General features: G+C 22.4%; 7 protein-coding genes across 7 annotated transcripts in view; all 7 read right to left on the bottom strand. All coding sequences in view use genetic code 6, as the record gives it.

Moving 5' to 3' along the window:
- TTHERM_00966520 (zinc carboxypeptidase family protein) overlaps positions 1-732 on the bottom strand; it is a gene marked incomplete at both ends in the record, with an annotated part of 2,273 nt that extends 1,541 nt beyond the window's left edge. Inside the window, 2 exons of the mRNA XM_001008942.3 lie at positions 1-6; positions 228-732. The exon at positions 1-6 is cut by the window's left edge and continues 1,541 nt beyond it. Of these exons, the coding sequence (XP_001008942.3) occupies positions 1-6; positions 228-732 (511 nt within the window). The remainder of the gene's footprint in view (positions 7-227) is intronic.
- A 402-nt stretch (positions 733-1,134) lies between these two features.
- On the bottom strand, positions 1,135-2,961 carry TTHERM_00966510 (zinc carboxypeptidase family protein; the record flags this gene model as incomplete). Its single annotated transcript, XM_001008941.2, has 1 exon — positions 1,135-2,961. One exon carries the CDS (start codon positions 2,959-2,961, stop codon positions 1,135-1,137), a length of 1,827 nt encoding a protein of 608 aa, XP_001008941.2.
- Positions 2,962-3,327: 366 nt separating this feature from the next.
- On the bottom strand, positions 3,328-6,532 carry TTHERM_00966500 (hypothetical protein; the record flags this gene model as incomplete). The annotated part of the gene is made up of 2 exons (XM_001008940.2): positions 3,328-4,726; positions 5,007-6,532. 2 exons carry the CDS (start codon positions 6,530-6,532, stop codon positions 3,328-3,330), a joined length of 2,925 nt encoding a protein of 974 aa, XP_001008940.2.
- Positions 6,533-7,607: 1,075 nt separating this feature from the next.
- Positions 7,608-9,443, bottom strand: TTHERM_00966490 (zinc carboxypeptidase family protein; the record flags this gene model as incomplete). The annotated part of the gene is made up of 2 exons (XM_001008939.2): positions 7,608-7,876; positions 7,940-9,443. The coding sequence occupies 2 exons, from the start codon at positions 9,441-9,443 to the stop codon at positions 7,608-7,610; spliced, it is 1,773 nt and encodes a 590-aa protein (XP_001008939.2).
- A 1,009-nt stretch (positions 9,444-10,452) lies between these two features.
- TTHERM_00966480 (zinc carboxypeptidase family protein) lies at positions 10,453-12,270 on the bottom strand (the record flags this gene model as incomplete). The annotated part of the gene is made up of 1 exon (XM_001008938.2): positions 10,453-12,270. One exon carries the CDS (start codon positions 12,268-12,270, stop codon positions 10,453-10,455), a length of 1,818 nt encoding a protein of 605 aa, XP_001008938.2.
- A 361-nt stretch (positions 12,271-12,631) lies between these two features.
- TTHERM_000965514 (zinc carboxypeptidase family protein) lies at positions 12,632-14,461 on the bottom strand (the record flags this gene model as incomplete). Its single annotated transcript, XM_012795859.1, has 1 exon — positions 12,632-14,461. One exon carries the CDS (start codon positions 14,459-14,461, stop codon positions 12,632-12,634), a length of 1,830 nt encoding a protein of 609 aa, XP_012651313.1.
- A 2,214-nt stretch (positions 14,462-16,675) lies between these two features.
- Positions 16,676-18,015, bottom strand: part of TTHERM_000965503 (zinc carboxypeptidase family protein) — a gene marked incomplete at both ends in the record, with an annotated part of 2,189 nt that continues 849 nt past the window's right edge. The window contains 2 exons of the mRNA XM_012795858.1: positions 16,676-17,739; positions 17,871-18,015. The exon at positions 17,871-18,015 is cut by the window's right edge and continues 849 nt beyond it. Coding sequence (XP_012651312.1) covers positions 16,676-17,739; positions 17,871-18,015 — 1,209 coding nt within the window. The remainder of the gene's footprint in view (positions 17,740-17,870) is intronic.

The following is an 18,015-nucleotide window of genomic DNA, read 5'->3' as shown; positions in this document are numbered from 1 at the left end:
GTTTCCCTAATGATTTCTAGTGTTATTATGATTTGTACTACTAACTTCAGGAATATTTAAATTGAAGAAAGAAATGTGATCAATAAAAGTAAATAATTATTATTTAATGATGTGAGGATATTCCATGTTGAAATTTGTTTTTAATTAATTTGCTTAGGAAAGTAGACTTTACAATAATTCAGTGTTTTTATCTTTTTGAGACTCCATTTTTGAGATAAATTCTTTACAGAGAGTTGAATGATCTTAGAGGTTATTTAGTTATTCGTTGTTAAGAATCTACTTAAACTAAAGAATATTTGAAATTTCTTAATATCTTTTGATGATTTGTTGTGTATCAATAGGATATTTCAAAGCTTCATTGATAGTCTATTTTTAGATGACATCTATTTTATTTAAAAACTCTTCTTTGAATTAATGAAAGAAGTCTGTAATTTGCTTGACATAGTCAAGTGAAGATTAATTAGAAGTAAGATCAGTGAGATCTGAGATGATTTGATAGTTGTTGACTGGTGGCCATTTTGGGATGATGTTAGTTTCTGCTTCCTAAAAAATCTGGTCAATCATAAGGTAGTTGATAGATTTAAAGTGAAGATCGTGATTAAAACAGGAAGAGCAGTAAAAGAGAGGTTTAGTGGAAACAGGTTGTGTTAGGACATCATTTACTTAAATAAAATGGAGGTTTTTATTTGGATGCTTATTGCATTTTAGACTTTAGATAGTAATTTTATCCATTTATAAGATTAGAGTGAGATGAGAGATTTTCAATATATTTTTGATTATTTTTTAGTAATTAATTTGAGTTTTCTTTGAATTTTATAAGTTAAAAAGAAAGATACTTCATTGAGTACTTTATAAAAATGTTAAATATTAAAATAGATAATAAAATAGGATTTAATATTTTGAGAATTTTGGTTTTATCTTATTATGTTGTTAGATTAAAATTAATTAATTAAAATAGAATATTATAAATATTTTGAGAACAAAATATGTTTATTTTATTGAATAAAGTTAATGTTTAAAAAAAAATAATTTTTATTAAAAATAAATTATTTTTATTAAATCAAAACATTAAATTTCGCTTATTGTAAATCGAAATGGCATTTTACTCTATATAAAATATAAATATAATTTAATTCAAATTATAAACTCGTTCACTATTTTTACATCCATTAAAATTAATTTGCTTCCTTAATCATAAATACCAAGATAAAATCTTAGATCATCAAATTATGTAAGCTTCTCTTTATATTAATCTTGTAATCCTAGCTTATACTCATAATTAGGATAATCTAACACTTCTAAAATCTACTCTTTCAAGCACAATCTTAGTTCTATCATATTCTCTCCACTCGTCTTAAATCCTGCTCCCTTTAATTATTTATCTATACCCAAACCTCCATGTTTAATTACAGATTGATTATTTTTCTTTAAGTAACAACTTAAATAATCATTATATCCTACTTTTAAATCAGCATTTAAATTTCTCATTAGACCTATCATAAAATAAATACCTTCATTTAGACTTTCAACTTTTATCCTAAAAATATACTTCTAATCTTTTTATAAATTTGTATTTGATATACAATTCACCCAATCATTATTATTTAATTTTTCAATTTCATAATAACCATTTTCTCTCTTATTTACCACACTATCTCTCTACCCATTCTTAAACTAAGTTGCAAACAATTTTAGATCTGAAATGAATTAAATTTCATCAAATAAAACACACAATTATTTATCTTTCAAATATTTTTTTCTGAATTAATCAAATTTATTTTTGTCAGTAAAAGTATTAGTGAAATTAATCTATTTTAAGAAAGGTTTTACATCAACTAAGAACTTTTCAAATTATTATATGAATTCTTACTTCAAGAAACTCATTTTAGAATCTACAATTTAAGTCATTTATTTGATTTCTAAACTATCCTTTACTTCCTATTCATATTACTATTCCCCTCTTGACAAAGCAATTGAATGCTTTACATATTCTTCTATCAAATTTATTTTTTCCTCACTAATCTTGGAAAAATCAATTTGTTCTTTGTTCTCCTTGAAAACTGCTGTGTTGAAAGTAAACTATTTAAGTAGAGGGTTTATTCTTTAAAGAATCTCACTTAGCTTGTTTAAGAATTAGTCAGAGCAAAAGTTTGATTTATTAGAAACAAGCTTCATGATTAAGTCAGATGTTAGTTTTAAATCTCCAAAATTACTTTGATTTATAATGTTAGTTTCCTAATGATTTCCAGTGTTATTATGATTTGTACTACTAACTTCAGGAATACCTAAATTGAAGAAAGAAATGTTATCAATAAAAGTAAATAATTATTATTTAATGATCTGAGGATATTCCATGTTGAAATTTGTTTTTAATTAATTTGCTTAGGTAAGTAGACTTTACAATAATTCAGTGTTTTTATCTTTTTGAGACTCCATTTATGAGATAAATTCTTTACAAAGAGTTGAATGATCTTGAAGGTTATTTGATTATTCGTTGTTAAGAATCTACTTAAACTAAAGAATGTTTGAAATTTCCTAATATCTTTTGATGATTTGTTGTGTATCAATAGGATATTTCAAAGCTTCATTGATAGTCTATTTTTAGATGATATCTATTTTATTTAAAAACTCTTCTTTGAATTAATTAAAGAAGTCTGTAATTTGCTTGACATAGTCAAGTGAAGATTAATTGGAATTAAGATCAATGAGATCTGAGATGATTTGATAGTTGTTGACTGGTGGCCATTTTGGGATGATGTTAGTTTCTGCTTCTTAAAAAATCTGGTCAATCATAAGATAGTTGATAGATTTAAAGTGAAGATCGTGATTAAAACAGGAAGAGCAGTAAAAGAGAGGTTTATTGGAAACAGGTTGTGTTAGGACATCATTTACTTAAATAAATTGGAGGTTTTTATTTGGATGCTTATTGCATTTAAGACTTTAGATGGTAATTTTATCCATTTATTAGATTAGAGTGAGAAGAGATATTTTCAATATATTTTTGATTATTTTTTTATTTTAATTTGAGTTTTCTTTGAAATTTATAAGTTAAAAAGAAAGATACTTCTTTGAGTACTTTATAAAAATGTTAAATATTCTAATAGATAATAAATTAGGATTTTATATTTTCAGAATTGATTATATCTTATTATGTTTTTAAATTAAAAATAATTAATAATAATATATTATTGATAAGAAACATAATTAACTTTCAAATTATAAAAATTTTGAGGACAAAATATGTTTATTTTATTATTTAAATTTTAAAATAAGAAAATAAATATTCTATCAAATATCATACTAATATTAATATATATATAATTTAATTCAATTTACAAACTCATTCACTATTTTTACATCCATTAAAATTAATTTGCTTCCTTTATTAAAAAGTCCAAGATAAAATCTTAGATCATCAAATTATGTAAGCTTCTCTTTATATTTATCTTCTAATCCTAGCTTATACTCATAATTAGGATAATCTAACACTTCTAAAATCTACTCTTTCAAGCACAATCTTAGTTCTATCATATTCTCTCCACTCGTCTTAAATCCTGCTCCCTTTAATTATTTATCTATACCCAAACCTCCATGTTTAATTACAGATTGATTATTTTTCTTTAAGTAACAACTTAAATAATCATTATATCCTACTTTTAAATCAGCATTTAAATTTCTCATTAGACCTATCATAAAATAAATACCTTCATTTAGACTTTCAACTTTTATCCTAAAAATATACTTCTAATCTTTTTATAAATTTGTATTTGATATACAATTCACCCAATCATTATTATTTAATTTTTCAATTTCATAATAACCATTTTCTTTTTTATTTACCACAATATCTCTCTACCCATTCTTAAACTAAGTTCCAAACAATTTTAGATCTGAAATGAATTAAATTTCATCAAATAAAACACCCAATTATTTATCTTTCAAATTTATATTTCTGAAGTAATCAAATTTATTTTTGTCAGTAAAACTATTAGTGAAATTAATCTATTTTAAGAAAGGTTTTACATCAACTAAGAACTTTTCAAATTATTATATGAATTCTTACTTCAAGAAACTCATTTTAGAATCTACAATTTAAGTCATTTATTTGATTTCTAAACTATCCTTTACTTCCTATTCATATTACTATTCCCCTCTTGACAAAGCAATTGAATGCTTTACATATTCTTCTATCAAATTTATTTTTTCCTCACTAATCTTGGAAAAATCAATTTGTTCTTTGTTCTCCTTGAAAACTGCTGTGTTGAAAGTAAACTATTTAAGTAGAGGGTTTATTCTTTAAAGAATCTCACTTAGCTTGTTTAAGAATTAGTCAGAGCAAAAGTTTGATTTATTAGAAACAAGCTTCATGATTAAGTCAGATGTTAGTTTTAAATCTACAATTTAATTACTTTGATTTATAATGTTAGTTTCCTAATGATTTCTAGTGTTATTATGATTTGTACTACCAACTTCAGGAATATCTGAATTGAAGAAAGAAATGTTATCAATAAAAGTAAATAATTATTATTTAATGCAGGGATGTAAAACGAATAAAATTATTTGAATGAATATATGAATATTTGAATAATTTGTAAAAATTTTGACTTTTTTTTGTTCTTTTCTCCTAGTATACCTTCCTATTCTCCTAAGTTGAATTACTATTCTCTGCAAATCACTAATTCTAAGCAATTTTTTTAATCTTATATCAAATTTAATACCAAGAATTCTAATTAAAATATTTATTTAAGATAATTATTGTTTTTGAAATTAATTTCGTGAAAATAAATTTTTAGTCATTTAAAAAATTTTAAAATATGAAAATAAATATTTTATCAAATATCATACCAATATTAATATAAAATTTAATTCAATTTATAAACTCATTCACTATTTTTACATCCATTAAAATTAATTTTCTTCCTTGTTAATAAATTCCAAGATAAAATCTTAGATCATCAAATTATGTAAGCTTCTCTTTATATTAATCCTGTAAGCCTAGCTTATACTCATAATTAGGATAATCTAACACTTCTAAAATCTACTCTTTCAAGCACAATCTTAGTTCTATCATATTCTCTCCACTTGTCTTAAATCCTGCTCCCTTTAATTATTTATCAATACCCCATTTTTCCTTATGTTTAATTACAGATTGATTATCTTTTTGTAAGTAACAGCTTAAATACTCATAATATCCATAATTTTAATCAACATTTGAATTTCTCATTAGACCTATCATAAAAGGATGACTATCATTTAGACTTTCAACTTTTATCCTAAAAATATACTTCTAATCTTTTTATAAATTTGTATTTGATATACAATTAATGAAATTATTATTATTTAATTTTTCAATTTCATAATAACCATTTTCTTTTTTATTTATCACACTATCTCTCTACCCATCCTTCCACTAAGTTGCAAACAATTATAGATCTAAATTAGGTAAACTTTCCTAAAATAAAGCCTTCAATTTGTTATCTTTCAAATTTATATTTCTGATGAAATCAAATTTATTTTTGTCAGTAAAACTATTAGTGAAATTAATCTATTTTAAGAAAGGTTTTACATCAACTAAGAAATTTTCAAACTATTATACAAATTCTTACCTCAAGAAACTCATTTTAGAATCTACAATTTAAGTCATTTATTTTATTTCTAAACTATCCTTTACTTCCTATTCATATTACTATTCCCCTCTTGACAAAGCTATTGAATGCTTAACATATTCTTCTATCAAATTTATTTTTTCCTCACTAATCTTAGAAAAGTCAATTTATTCTTTATTCTCCTTGAAAACTGCTGTGTTGAAAATAAACTATTTAAGTAGAGGGTTTATTCTTTAAAGACTCTCACTTAACATGTTTAAGAATTAGTCAGAGCAAAAGTTTAATTTATTAGAAACAAGCTTCATGATTAAGTCAGATGTTAGTTTTAAATCTACAATTTAATTACTTTGATTTATTATATTAGTTTCCAAATGATTTCTAGTGTTATTATGATTTGTACTACTAACTTCAGGAATATCTGAATTGAAGAAAGAAATGTGATCAATAAAATTAAATAATTACTATTTAATGATGTGAGGATATTCCATGTTGAAATTTGTTTTTAATTAATTTGCTTATGTAAGTAGACTTTACAACAATTCAGTGTTTTAATCTTTTTGAGACTCCATTTGTGAGATAAATTCTTTACAAAGATTTGAATGATCTTGGAGGTTATTTGATTATTCGTTGTTAAGAAGCTACTTAAACTAAAGAATGTTTGAAATTTCTTAATATCTTTTTAGGATTTACTGTGTATCAATAGGATATTTCTAAGCTTCATTGATCGTCTTTTTTTTAATGATATCTATTTTATTTAAAAACTCTTTTGTGAATTGATCAAAGAAGTCTGTAATTTGCTTGACATAGTCAAGTGAAGACTTGTTTGATGTAAGATCTATGAGATCTGAGATGATTTGATAGTTGTTGACTGGTGGCCATTTTGGGATGATGTTAGTGTCTGCTTCTTAAAATAACTGGTCAATCATAAGATAATTGATAGATTTAAAGTGAAGATCATGATTAAAACAGGAAGAGCAATAAAAGAGAGGTTTAGTGGAAATAGGTTGTGTAAGAACATCATTTACTTAAATAAATTGGAGGTTTTTATTTGGATGTTTATCACATTTTAAATTTTAGAAGGTAATTTTATCCATTGAGTGAGAAAAGATATTTTCAATGTATTTTTGATAACTTTTTAGATAGTTAATTTGAGTTTTGTTTGAATATAATAAGTTAAAAAGAAAGATACTTATTTGAGTATATTATAAAAAGATATTAAATATTCTAATAGGTAATAAATTAGGATTTTATATTTTGAGAATTTTGATATTTTCTTATAATGTTGTAAGTTTAAAATTAATTCATAATAAGATAATATACAAAATAAAAACAATTTGCTTTCAAATAGGCAAAATATGTTTATTTTATAGGATAAAGCATAAGTTTTTTTAAATATATAAAAAAATTTTAGATCAATTTTTAAAAATAAATTTTAAATAGTAAAAATAATTGAGAATGAAAAAATATTGAAATATGATGTATTAATTTATTAATTTTCAATTTTAAAAATGATTTTATAAAAAGATTAAAAAGAATAGCTTTAGAAAATAAATTTTTTAATTTGTAAATTATTATTTTTAAAAACAAAAATTCAATTTAAAAAATATTTATCATTTTAATAGTTGATTTTAATTGAATTTAGGTTGTTTAAAATTTTTTTTTGTTTCAAAACTTTTAAACTCTTCATAGAAATATTTTTTTTCAGATTTGATTTGATTTAATTCTCAAATAAAATAATAAAGTTAATTTGTAAAATTAGGTTTTTTTCATCTTAGTATACTTTCATATTCATGGAATTAAATCACTAACTCTAAAATAATTTGTTAATTTTATATTCAAGTTTATTATCAAAAATTCTAATTTAAAAATTATTATTTTTTAACTAATTATTAATTTTTTAAATGAATTTCTTATAAATATTTTTAATAAGCTAAACAGTTTTTTAATTAAGAAAAATAAAATATCTATCAAATATTATATTTATTATTTATAAAATTTAATTCAATATATAAACTCATTCACTATTTTTACATCCATTAAAATTAATTTGCTTCCTTAATAAACAATGCCAAGATAAAATCTTAGATCTTCAAATTATGTAAGGTTCTTTTTATATTTATCATCTAATCCTAGCTTAAAGTCATAATTAGGAAAATCTAACACTTCTAAAATTTACTCTTTCAAACACAATCTTAGTTCTATCATATTCTCTCCACTTGTCTTAAATCCTGCTCCCTTTAATTATTTATCAATACCCCGATTTACACTTACTTAATTACATTTAATTATAGATTGATTATTTTTTTGTAACTAACAAACTAAATAATTAGTACTTCCATCTGTAACACCAGTATCTGAATTTCTCATTAGACCTATCATAAAATTTTCACCTTCCAATAGACTTTCAACTTTTATCCTAAAAATATACTTCTAATCTTTTTATAAATTTGTATTTGATATACAATTCACCCAACTATTTTAATTTAATTTTTAAATTTCATAATAACCATTTTCTTTTTTATTTACCACACAATCTCTCTACCCATTATTATACTAAGTTGCAAACAATTTTAGATCTAAATTAGGTAAACTTTCCTCATATAAAGCATAATAAAATCTTTTATCTTTTAAATTTCTGTAATCAAATTTATTTTTGTCAGTAAAACTATTAGCGAAATTAATCTATTTTAAGAAAGGTTTTACATCAACTAAGAACTTTTCAAACTATAAAATGAATTCTTCTCTCAAGAAACTCATTTTAGAATCTACAATTTAAATCATTTATTTGATTTCTAAACTATCCTTTACTTCCTATTCATATTACTATTCCCCTCTTGACAAAGCTATTGAATGATTAACATATTCTTCTATCAAATTTATTTTTTCCTCACTAATCTTGGAAAAATCAATTTGTTCTTTGTTCTCCTTGAAAACTGCTGTATTGAAACTAAACTATTTAAGTAGAGGGTTTATTCTTTAAAGACTCTCACTTAGCTTGTTTAAGAATTAGTCAGAACAAAAGTTTAATTTATTAGAAACTAGCTTCATGATTAAATCAGATGTTAGTTTTAAATCTACAATTTAATTACTTTGATTTATAATATTAGTTTCCAAATGATTTCTAGTGTTATTATGATTTGTACTACTAACTTCAGGAATTTCCTAATTGAAGAAAGAAATGTGATCAATAAAAGTAAATAATTACTATTTAATGATGTGAGGATATTCCATATTGAAATTTGTTTTTAATTAATTTGCTTAGGTAAGTAGACTTTACAATAATTCAGTGTTTTTATCTTTTTGAGATTCCATTTGTGAGATGAATTCTTTACAGAGAGTTGAATGATCTTGGAGGTTATTTGGTTATTCGTTGTTAAGAATCTACTTAAACTAAAGGATGTTAGAAATTTCCTAATATCTTTTGATGATTTGTTGTGTATCAATAGGATATTTCAAAGCTTAATTGATCATCTTTTTTTAAATGACATCTATTTTATTTAAAAACTCTTCTTTGAATTAATGAAAGAAGTCTGTAATATGCTTGACATAGTCAAGTGAAGATTAATTGGAAGTAAGATCGATGAGATCTGAGATGATTTGATAGTTGTTTACTGGTGGCCATTTTGGGATGATATTAGTGTCTGCCTCTTAAAAAATCTGATCGATCATAAGATAGTTGATAGATTTAAAGTGAAGATCGTGATTAAAACAGGAGGAGCAGTAAAAGAGAGGTTTAGTGGAAGTAGGTTGTGTTAGGACATCATTTACTTAAATAAATTGAAGGTTTTTATTAGGATGCTTCTTGCATTTTAGATTTTAGATTGTAATTTTATCCATTTATAAGATTAGAGAGAGAAAATATATTTTCAATGTATTTTTGATTATTTTTTGATAGTTTATTAAATTTTTCTTTGAATTTTAGAAATTAAAAAGAAAGATATTTTTTTGAGGACCTTATAAGAAGATGTTAAATATTCTAATAGATAATAAATTAGGACTATATTTTTTCAGAATTTTGGTTTTATCTTGTTATGTTGTTAGATTAAAGTTAATTCATTATAATAGAATTTTCATAAGAAACATAATTTTCTTTCAAATTATACATAAAGTAAGGATAAAATGTGATTACTTTATTGAATAAAATATTAAAATTATCCTTTAAAAAGTACTCATTCAGTTCATTAAAAATATATCTATACATAATTCTATCAGAAATGCAAAATATTTGATGATTTCAGTTGTTTTTGGAGTAATTAAATAAAAAATAAAGACTAATACATGAAAAAATAAAATCATATAAAGACAATAAATTATATTTTATAAATTTAATTTATTAAATTATTAAAGATGAAATAAAGAAATATAGAATATTAAAATTATACCAGCCTTAACTAAATAGGAAAATAATTGATTTTGAATTTTAGTTGAAAAAATAATTTAATGTAAATATAATTTATTAAAAAAATTTTTGAATTAATCCTATATATACCGTAATTCCTCATTAATTAAGGCAACCTTTAATTAAGGCCATTTTAGAAAATTTTTGGATAATTGCCCTCCTTTTTTAAATCTTAAATATTCCATCGTGCCCTCATTTTACAAATTATTTTGATTCATAAATGCATATAAAAAAATTAAAAAAGATATTTTATTTTTACTTTTAAAACCTAATGGCTATGTGCTGTTTAGCAGCAATAGCCATTTTTTTAAATAGCAAAGTGCTATAATTACTATTTTTGAAATTAATTTCTTTAAAATACATTTTTAATAATTTTTTAAATTTTAAAATAAGAAAATAAATATTCTATCAAATATCATACTATTATTAATATATATAAAATTTAATTCAATTTATAAACTCATTCACTATTCTTACATCCATTAAAATTAATTTGCTTCCTTAATAAAAAATGCCAAGATAAAATCTTAGATCATCAAATTATGTAAGCTTCTATTTATATTAATCCTGTAATCCTAGCTTATACTCATAATTAGGATAATCTAACACTTCTAAAATCTACTCTTTTAAACATAACCTTAGTTCTATCATATTCTCTCCACTTGTCTTAAATCCTGCTCCCTTTAATTTTTTATCAATACCCCAACTATTACCATGTTTAATTACAGATTGATTATTTTTCTTTAAGAAACAACTTAAATACTCTGAATATCCTACATTTTAATCAGCATTTGAATTTCTCATTAAACCTATCACAAAATTTTCACCTTCTTTTAGACTTTCAACTTTTATCCTAAAAATATACTTCTAATCTTTTTATAAATTTGTATTTGATATAAAATTCACCCAATCATCAGTATTTAATTTTTCAATTTCATAATAACCATTTTCTTTTTTATTTACCACACAATTTGTCTACCCATCCATCCACTAAGTTGCAAACAATTTTAGATCTAAATTAGGTAAACTTTCCTATAATAAAGCCTTCAATTTGTTATCTTCTAAATTTATATTTCTGAAGTAATCAAATTTATTTTTGTCAGTAAAACTATTAGTGAAATTAATCTATTTTAAGAAAGGTTTTACATCAACTAAGAACTTTTCAAACTATTATATGAATTCTTCTCTCAAGAAACTCATTTTAGAATATACAATTTAAGTCATTTATTTTATTTCTAAACTATCCTTTACTTCTTATTCAAATTATTATTCCCCTCTTGACAAAGCTATTGAATGCTTTACATATTCTTCTATCAAATTTATTTTTTCCTCACTAATCTTGGAAAAATCAATTTGTTCTTTGTCCTCCTTGAAAACTGCTGTGTTGAAAGTAAACTATTTAAGTAGAGGGTTTATTCTTTAAAGACTCTCATTTAGATTGTTTAAGAATTGGTCAGAGCAAAAGTTTGATTTATTAGAAACAAGCTTCATGATTAAGTCAGATGTTAGTTTTAAATCTACAATTTAATTTCTTTAATCCAAATGATTTCTAGTGTTATTATGATTTGTACTACTAACATCAGGAATATCTAAATTGAAGAAAGAAATGTGGTCAATAAAAGTAAATAATTATTATTTAATGATGTGAGGATATTCCATGTTGAAATTTGTTTTTAATTAATTTGCTTAGGTAAGTAGACTTTACAATAATTCAGTGTTTTTATCTTTTTGAGACTCCATTTTTGAGATAAATTCTTTACAGAGAGTTGAATGATCTTTGAGGTTATTTAGTTATTCGTTGTTAAGAATCTACTTAAACTAAAGAATGTTTGAAATTTCTTAATATCTTTTGATGATTTTTTGTGAATCAATAGGATATTTCAAAGCTTCATTGATAGTCTATTTTTAGATGATATCTATTTTATTTAAAAACTCTTCTTTGAATTAATTAAAGAAGTCTGTAATTTGCTTGACATAGTCAAGTGAAGATTAATTGGAAGTAAGATCAATGAGGTCTGAGATGATTTGATAGTTGTTGACTGGTGGCCATTTTGGGATGATGTTAGTTTCTGCTTCTTAAAAAATCTGATCGATCATAAGATAGTTGATAGATTTAAAGTGAAGATCATGATTAAAACAGGAAGAGCAGTAAAAGAGAGGTTTAGTAGAAACAGGTTGTGTTAGGATATCATTTACTTAAATAAATTGGAGGTTTTTATTTGGATGCTTATTGCATTTAATACTTTAGATGGTAATTTTATCCATTTATTAGATTAGAGTGAGAAGAGAGATTTTCAATATATTTTAGATTATTTTTTAGATATTAATTTGAGTTTTCTTTGAATTTTATAATTTAAAAAGAAAGAAACTTCTTTGAGTACTTTATAAAAATGTTAAATATTCTAATAGATAATAAATTATGATTTTATATTTTGAGAATTTTGGTTTTATCTTATTATGTTGTTAGATTAAAATTAATTAATTATAATAGAATATTATAAATATTTTGAGAACAAAATATGCTTATTTTATTGAATAAAATTAATGTTTAAAAAAAATAATTTTTATAAAAAAATAATTAATTAAGAAAAATAAAATATTATTTTTATTATTTTTAAAATTTAATTCAATATATAAACTCATTCACTATTTTTACATCCATTAATATTATTTTGGTTTCTTAATTGCAGATGCCAATATAAAATCTTAGATCATCAAATTATGTAAGCTTCACTTTATATTTATCATCTAATCCTAGTTTATACTCATAATTAGGATAATCTAGCATTTCTAAAATCTACTCTTTCAAATACAATCTTAGTTCTATCATATTCTCTACACTTGTCTTAAATCCTGCTCCCTTTAATTATTTATCAATACCCCAACTTCCAACTTTAATTACAGATTGATTATTTTTCTGTAACTAACAAATTAATTCATTTGTACTTCCATCTGTAATACCAGTATCTGAATTTTTCATTAGGCCTATAATAAAACACTTACCTTCATTTAGACTTTCAACTTTTATCCTAAAAATATACTTCAAATCTTTTTATAAATTTATACTAGATATACAATTCACCCAACCAATATTATTTAATTTTTCAATTTCATAATAACCATTTTCTTTTTTGTTTACCACACAATCTCTCTACCCGTTATTATACTCAGTTGCAAACAATTTTAGATCTAAATTAGGTAAATTTTCCTCAAATAAAGTATACAATTTGCTATCTTTCAAATTTATATTTCTGAAGAAATCAAATTTTTATTTGTCAGTAAAACTATTAGTGAAATTAATCTATTTTAAGAAAGGTTTTACATCAACTAAGAACTTTTCAAACTATTAAATGAAATCTTACTTCAAGAAACTCATTTTAGATTCTACAATTTAAATCATTTATTTGATTTCTAAACTATCCTTTGCTTCCTATTCAAATTATTATTCCCCTCTTGACAAAGCTACTGAATGCTTAACATATTCTTCTATAAAATTTATTTTTTCCTCGCTAATCTTGGAAAAGTCAATTTATTCTTTGTTCTCCTTGAAAACTGCTGTTTTAAAACTAAACTATTTAAGTAGAGGGTTTATGCTTTAAAGAATATCATTTAGCTTGTTTAAGAATTAGTCAGAGCAAAAGTTTGATTCATTAGAAACAAGCTTCATAATTAAGTCAGATCCTAGTTTGAAATCTCCAATTTGATTATTTTGATTTGTAATGTTAGTTTACTAATGACTTCTTGTGCTATTATGATTTATACTATTAACTTCAGGAATTTCTAAATTGAAGAAAGAAATGTGGTCAATAAAAGTAAATAATTATTATTTAATCATGTGAGGATATTCCATGTTGAAATTCTTTTGCAATTAATTTGCTTAGGTAAGTAGACTTTACAACAATTCAGTGTTTTTATCTTTTTGAGATTCCATTTGCGAGATGAATTCTTTACAGAGAATTGAATGATCTTGGAGGTTATTTGGTTATTAGTTATTAAGAAGCTACTTAAACTAAAGAATGTTTGAAATATCTTAATATCTTTTGATGATTTGCTATGTATCAATAGGATATTTCAGGGCTTCATTGATCATCTTTTTTTGAATGATATCTATTTTATTTAAAAACTCTTCTTTGAATTGATCAAAGAAGTCTGTAATTTGCTAGACATAGTCAAGTGAAGACTAATTTGATGTAAGATCAATAAGATCTGAGATGATTTGATAGTTGTTAACTGGCGGCCATTTTGGGATGATGTTAGTTTCTGCTTCTTAAAAAATCTGATCGATCATTAGATAGTTGATAGATTAAAAGTGAAGATCATGATTAAAACAGGAAGAGCAGTAAAAGAGAGGTTTAGTGGAAATAGATTGTGTTAGGATATCATTTACTTAAATAAATTGAAGATTTTTATTTGGATGCTTATTGCATTTAAGATTTTAGATTGTAATTGTATCCATTTATAAAATTAGAGAGAGAAAGATATTTTCAAATGTATTTTTGATAATTTTTAGAAAGTTAATTTGAGTTTTCTTTGAATTTTATAAATTAAAAATAAGATAATTTTTTGAGTACGATTTAAGAAGATATTAAATATTCTAATAGATAATAAATTAGGAATTTATTTTTTCAGAATTTTGGTTTTATCTTATAATGTTTTTAGATTAAAGTTAATTCATTATAATAGAATTTTCATAAGAAACATAATTTTCATTATAAATTATATATATTGTAAGGATAAAATATGATTACTTTATTGAATAAAGTATAAATATTAAAATTATCCTTTAAAAAGTACTCATTCAGTTCATTAAAAATATATCTAAATCATAGTTCTATCAGAAATGCAAAATATGTGATGATTTCTGTAGTTTTTGGAGTAATTAAATAAAAAATAAAAACTAATACAAGAAAAAAAAAATCATATAAAGACAATAAATTATTAAAAATGAAATAAAGAAATATAGAATATTAAAATTTAACCAGCATTAACTAAATAGGGAATTAATTGATTTTGAATTTTAGTTGAAAACTTAAATTAATGTAAATGAAATTTATTTTAAAAAATTTTGAATAAATCCTAAGCATAATTAATTTTAGAGTTTTATGTTTTATTTTGTAATAATAAAAATTTATAAATTATTATATTTTAATTCATTTTTAATTTTCGATTTATTTTTAAAAGAATTAATAGTTAAATATTGTAGATAAACTTTATATTTATTATATTTAAGGTACATTTTTAATTGAATTAAATATAAATTATATAAAAACAAAATTTTTATTTATTTTTAATAAAGAATTTGTATCAATATAATAAAAAACTATAAAAGATATTAAATTCTTCTGATTTTATTAAAATGCTGGAACAGCTAGCCATAGATCTGATTAATTTAAAACAAAAAAAGTGTGAAAATAAAAGCTATTCTCTAAATTTTATTTTAGTAAAAAATAGTAAATTTCAGTCTATCATTAGTTATTTTTTATTTATTTGATTATTATATTAATATTAAATTTCAATATTGTATTATCATTTTTTCTCACAAATTTTAAACACAAAATGGTTTTATTCATAAAAATTATTTAAATATATATTCAAAAATCTTGGTGTAAATAATTTTTAATGATAGATAGTTTAAGAAAGTTAGATAAACAGACAGATTTTCACTAATAAAATTTGATGAATTTAAAAAAAATTGAGTTCATAACCTCTTTACTAATATCCTTAATATTATATCCTTAAAAATAGCTATTTACCAACTCTATTTAATAAAATCGAGAAGATAATCAAAAACTAACTAACTAACTAACTAACTAACTAACTAACTAACTAACTAACTAACTAACTAACTAACTAACTAACTAACTGTTAATCTGACTATATTTATTATTTGATATCAATCATATGCTCATAATTAATAGTAGGATTAAAAATAAAAAGAATAAAAAAATTCTTTATCGATCAAAAAAAAAAATGGAGTTAAACTATGAATTAAAAAATTTAATAATTTACCTATATTCAGTGACAACTATTAAACCGTCTGCTAACTTTTACTTCCTACTCAAGTCTCTCTACCTTTTAACATTATAGCGCATATGACCTCATTACAAGGTTTATTTTTCTATTGAAACTTCACTATGACAAATCACTCATATCTAATTCTTGGAAACTATTTAGTTAAGATGTACAAATAAGGTAAATCTTCTCCATTTTTTACAGTTTTAAGATATATCACTAAATTCAAGAAAGAAAATAAATTTATTACAGAATTTACTAGATTACCATTTTAAAATTTGGCCATTCAATTTCCTGATAAGAATAATACTCCATATACTTCACATGTTTGAATTAATTTCTCTATTTCTCCTATTTAATCGGACATTTAGTTATTAGTATCTAATATTTCTCCAATATCTCCAGATTAATCATTTCACCTACATCTTTTATATATACTAATTTTCTAAGTCTCTGCAAATCATTAATTTTAAAATAATTTTTTAATTTTATTTTCAAATTTAATATCGAAAATCCTAATTTAAAATATTTTTATTGAGCTAATTATTAACTTTTAAAAATGAATTTCTTAAAAATAATTTTTTTAATTTTAAAATAAGAAAATAAATATTCAATCAAATATCATATATACTATTATTAAATAAATATATAATATAATTCAGTTTATAAACTCATTCACTATTTTTACATCCATTAAAATTAATTTGCTTCCTTAACTCCAAAAGCCTAGATAAAATCTTAGATCATCAAATTATGTAAGCTTCTCTTTATATTTATCATCTAATCCTAGCTTATACTCATAATTAGGATAATCTAATACTTCTAAAATCTACTCTTTCATACACAACCTTAGTTCTATCATATTCTCTCCACTTGTCTTAAATCCTGCTCCCTTTAATTATTTATCAATACCATAACTTCCACATTTAATTACAGATTGATTGTTTTTTTTTAAGTTACAACTTAATTACTATGAATATCCATTAGTTTAATCAGCATTTGAATTTCTCATTAGACCTATCATAAATTAATTACCTTCATTTAGATTTTCAACTTTTATCCTAAAAATATACTTCTAATCTTTTTATAAATTTGTATTTGATATACAATTCACCCAACAAATACTATTATTTAATTTTTCAATTTCATAATAACCATTTTCTCTCTTATTTATCACACAATTTCTCTACCCATTATTATAATTAGTTGCAAACAATTCTAGATCTAAATTGGGTAAACTTTCCTCATACAAAGCATTCCATTTGTTATCTTCCAAATTTCTGAAAAAATCAAATTTATTTTTGTCAGTAAAACTATTAGTGAAATTAATCTATTTTAAGAAAGGTTTTACATCAACTAAGAACTTTTCAAACTATTATATGAATTCTTACCTCAAGAAACTCATTTTAGAATCTACAATTTAAGTCATTTATTTGATTTCTAGACTATCCTTTACTTCCTATTCAAATTATTATTCCCCTCTTGACAAAGTTATTGAATGCTTAACATATTCTTCTATCAAATTTATTTTTTCCTCACTAATCTTGGAAAAATCAATTTATTCTTTATTTTCCTTGAAAACTGCTGTTTTGAAAGTAAACTATTTAAGTAGAGGATCTATGCTTTAAAGACTCTCACTTAGCTTGTTTAAGAATTAATCAGAGCAAAAGTTTGATTTATTAGAAACAAGCTTCATGATTAAGTCAGATGTTAGTTTTAAATCTACAATTTAATTTCTTTAATTTGTAATATTAGCTTCAAAATGACTTTTGGTGTTATTATGATTTGTATTACTAACTTCAGGAATATCTAAATTGAAGAAAGAAATGTGGTCAATAAATGTAAATAATTACTATTTAATGATGTGAGGATATTCCATATTGAAATTTGTTTTTAATTAATTTGCTTAGGTTAGTAGACTTTACAATAATTCAGTGTTTTTATCTTTTTGAGACTCCATTTGTGAGATAAATTCTTTACAGAGAGTTGAATGATCTT

The sequence above is a fragment of the Tetrahymena thermophila genome (assembly GCF_000189635.1).
Source record: "Tetrahymena thermophila SB210 genomic scaffold scf_8254796, whole genome shotgun sequence".
NCBI lineage: Eukaryota > Ciliophora > Oligohymenophorea > Hymenostomatida > Tetrahymenidae > Tetrahymena > Tetrahymena thermophila.
Note: the sequence above shows the minus strand (reverse complement) of the source record. Positions and strands in the feature narration are given on the sequence as shown.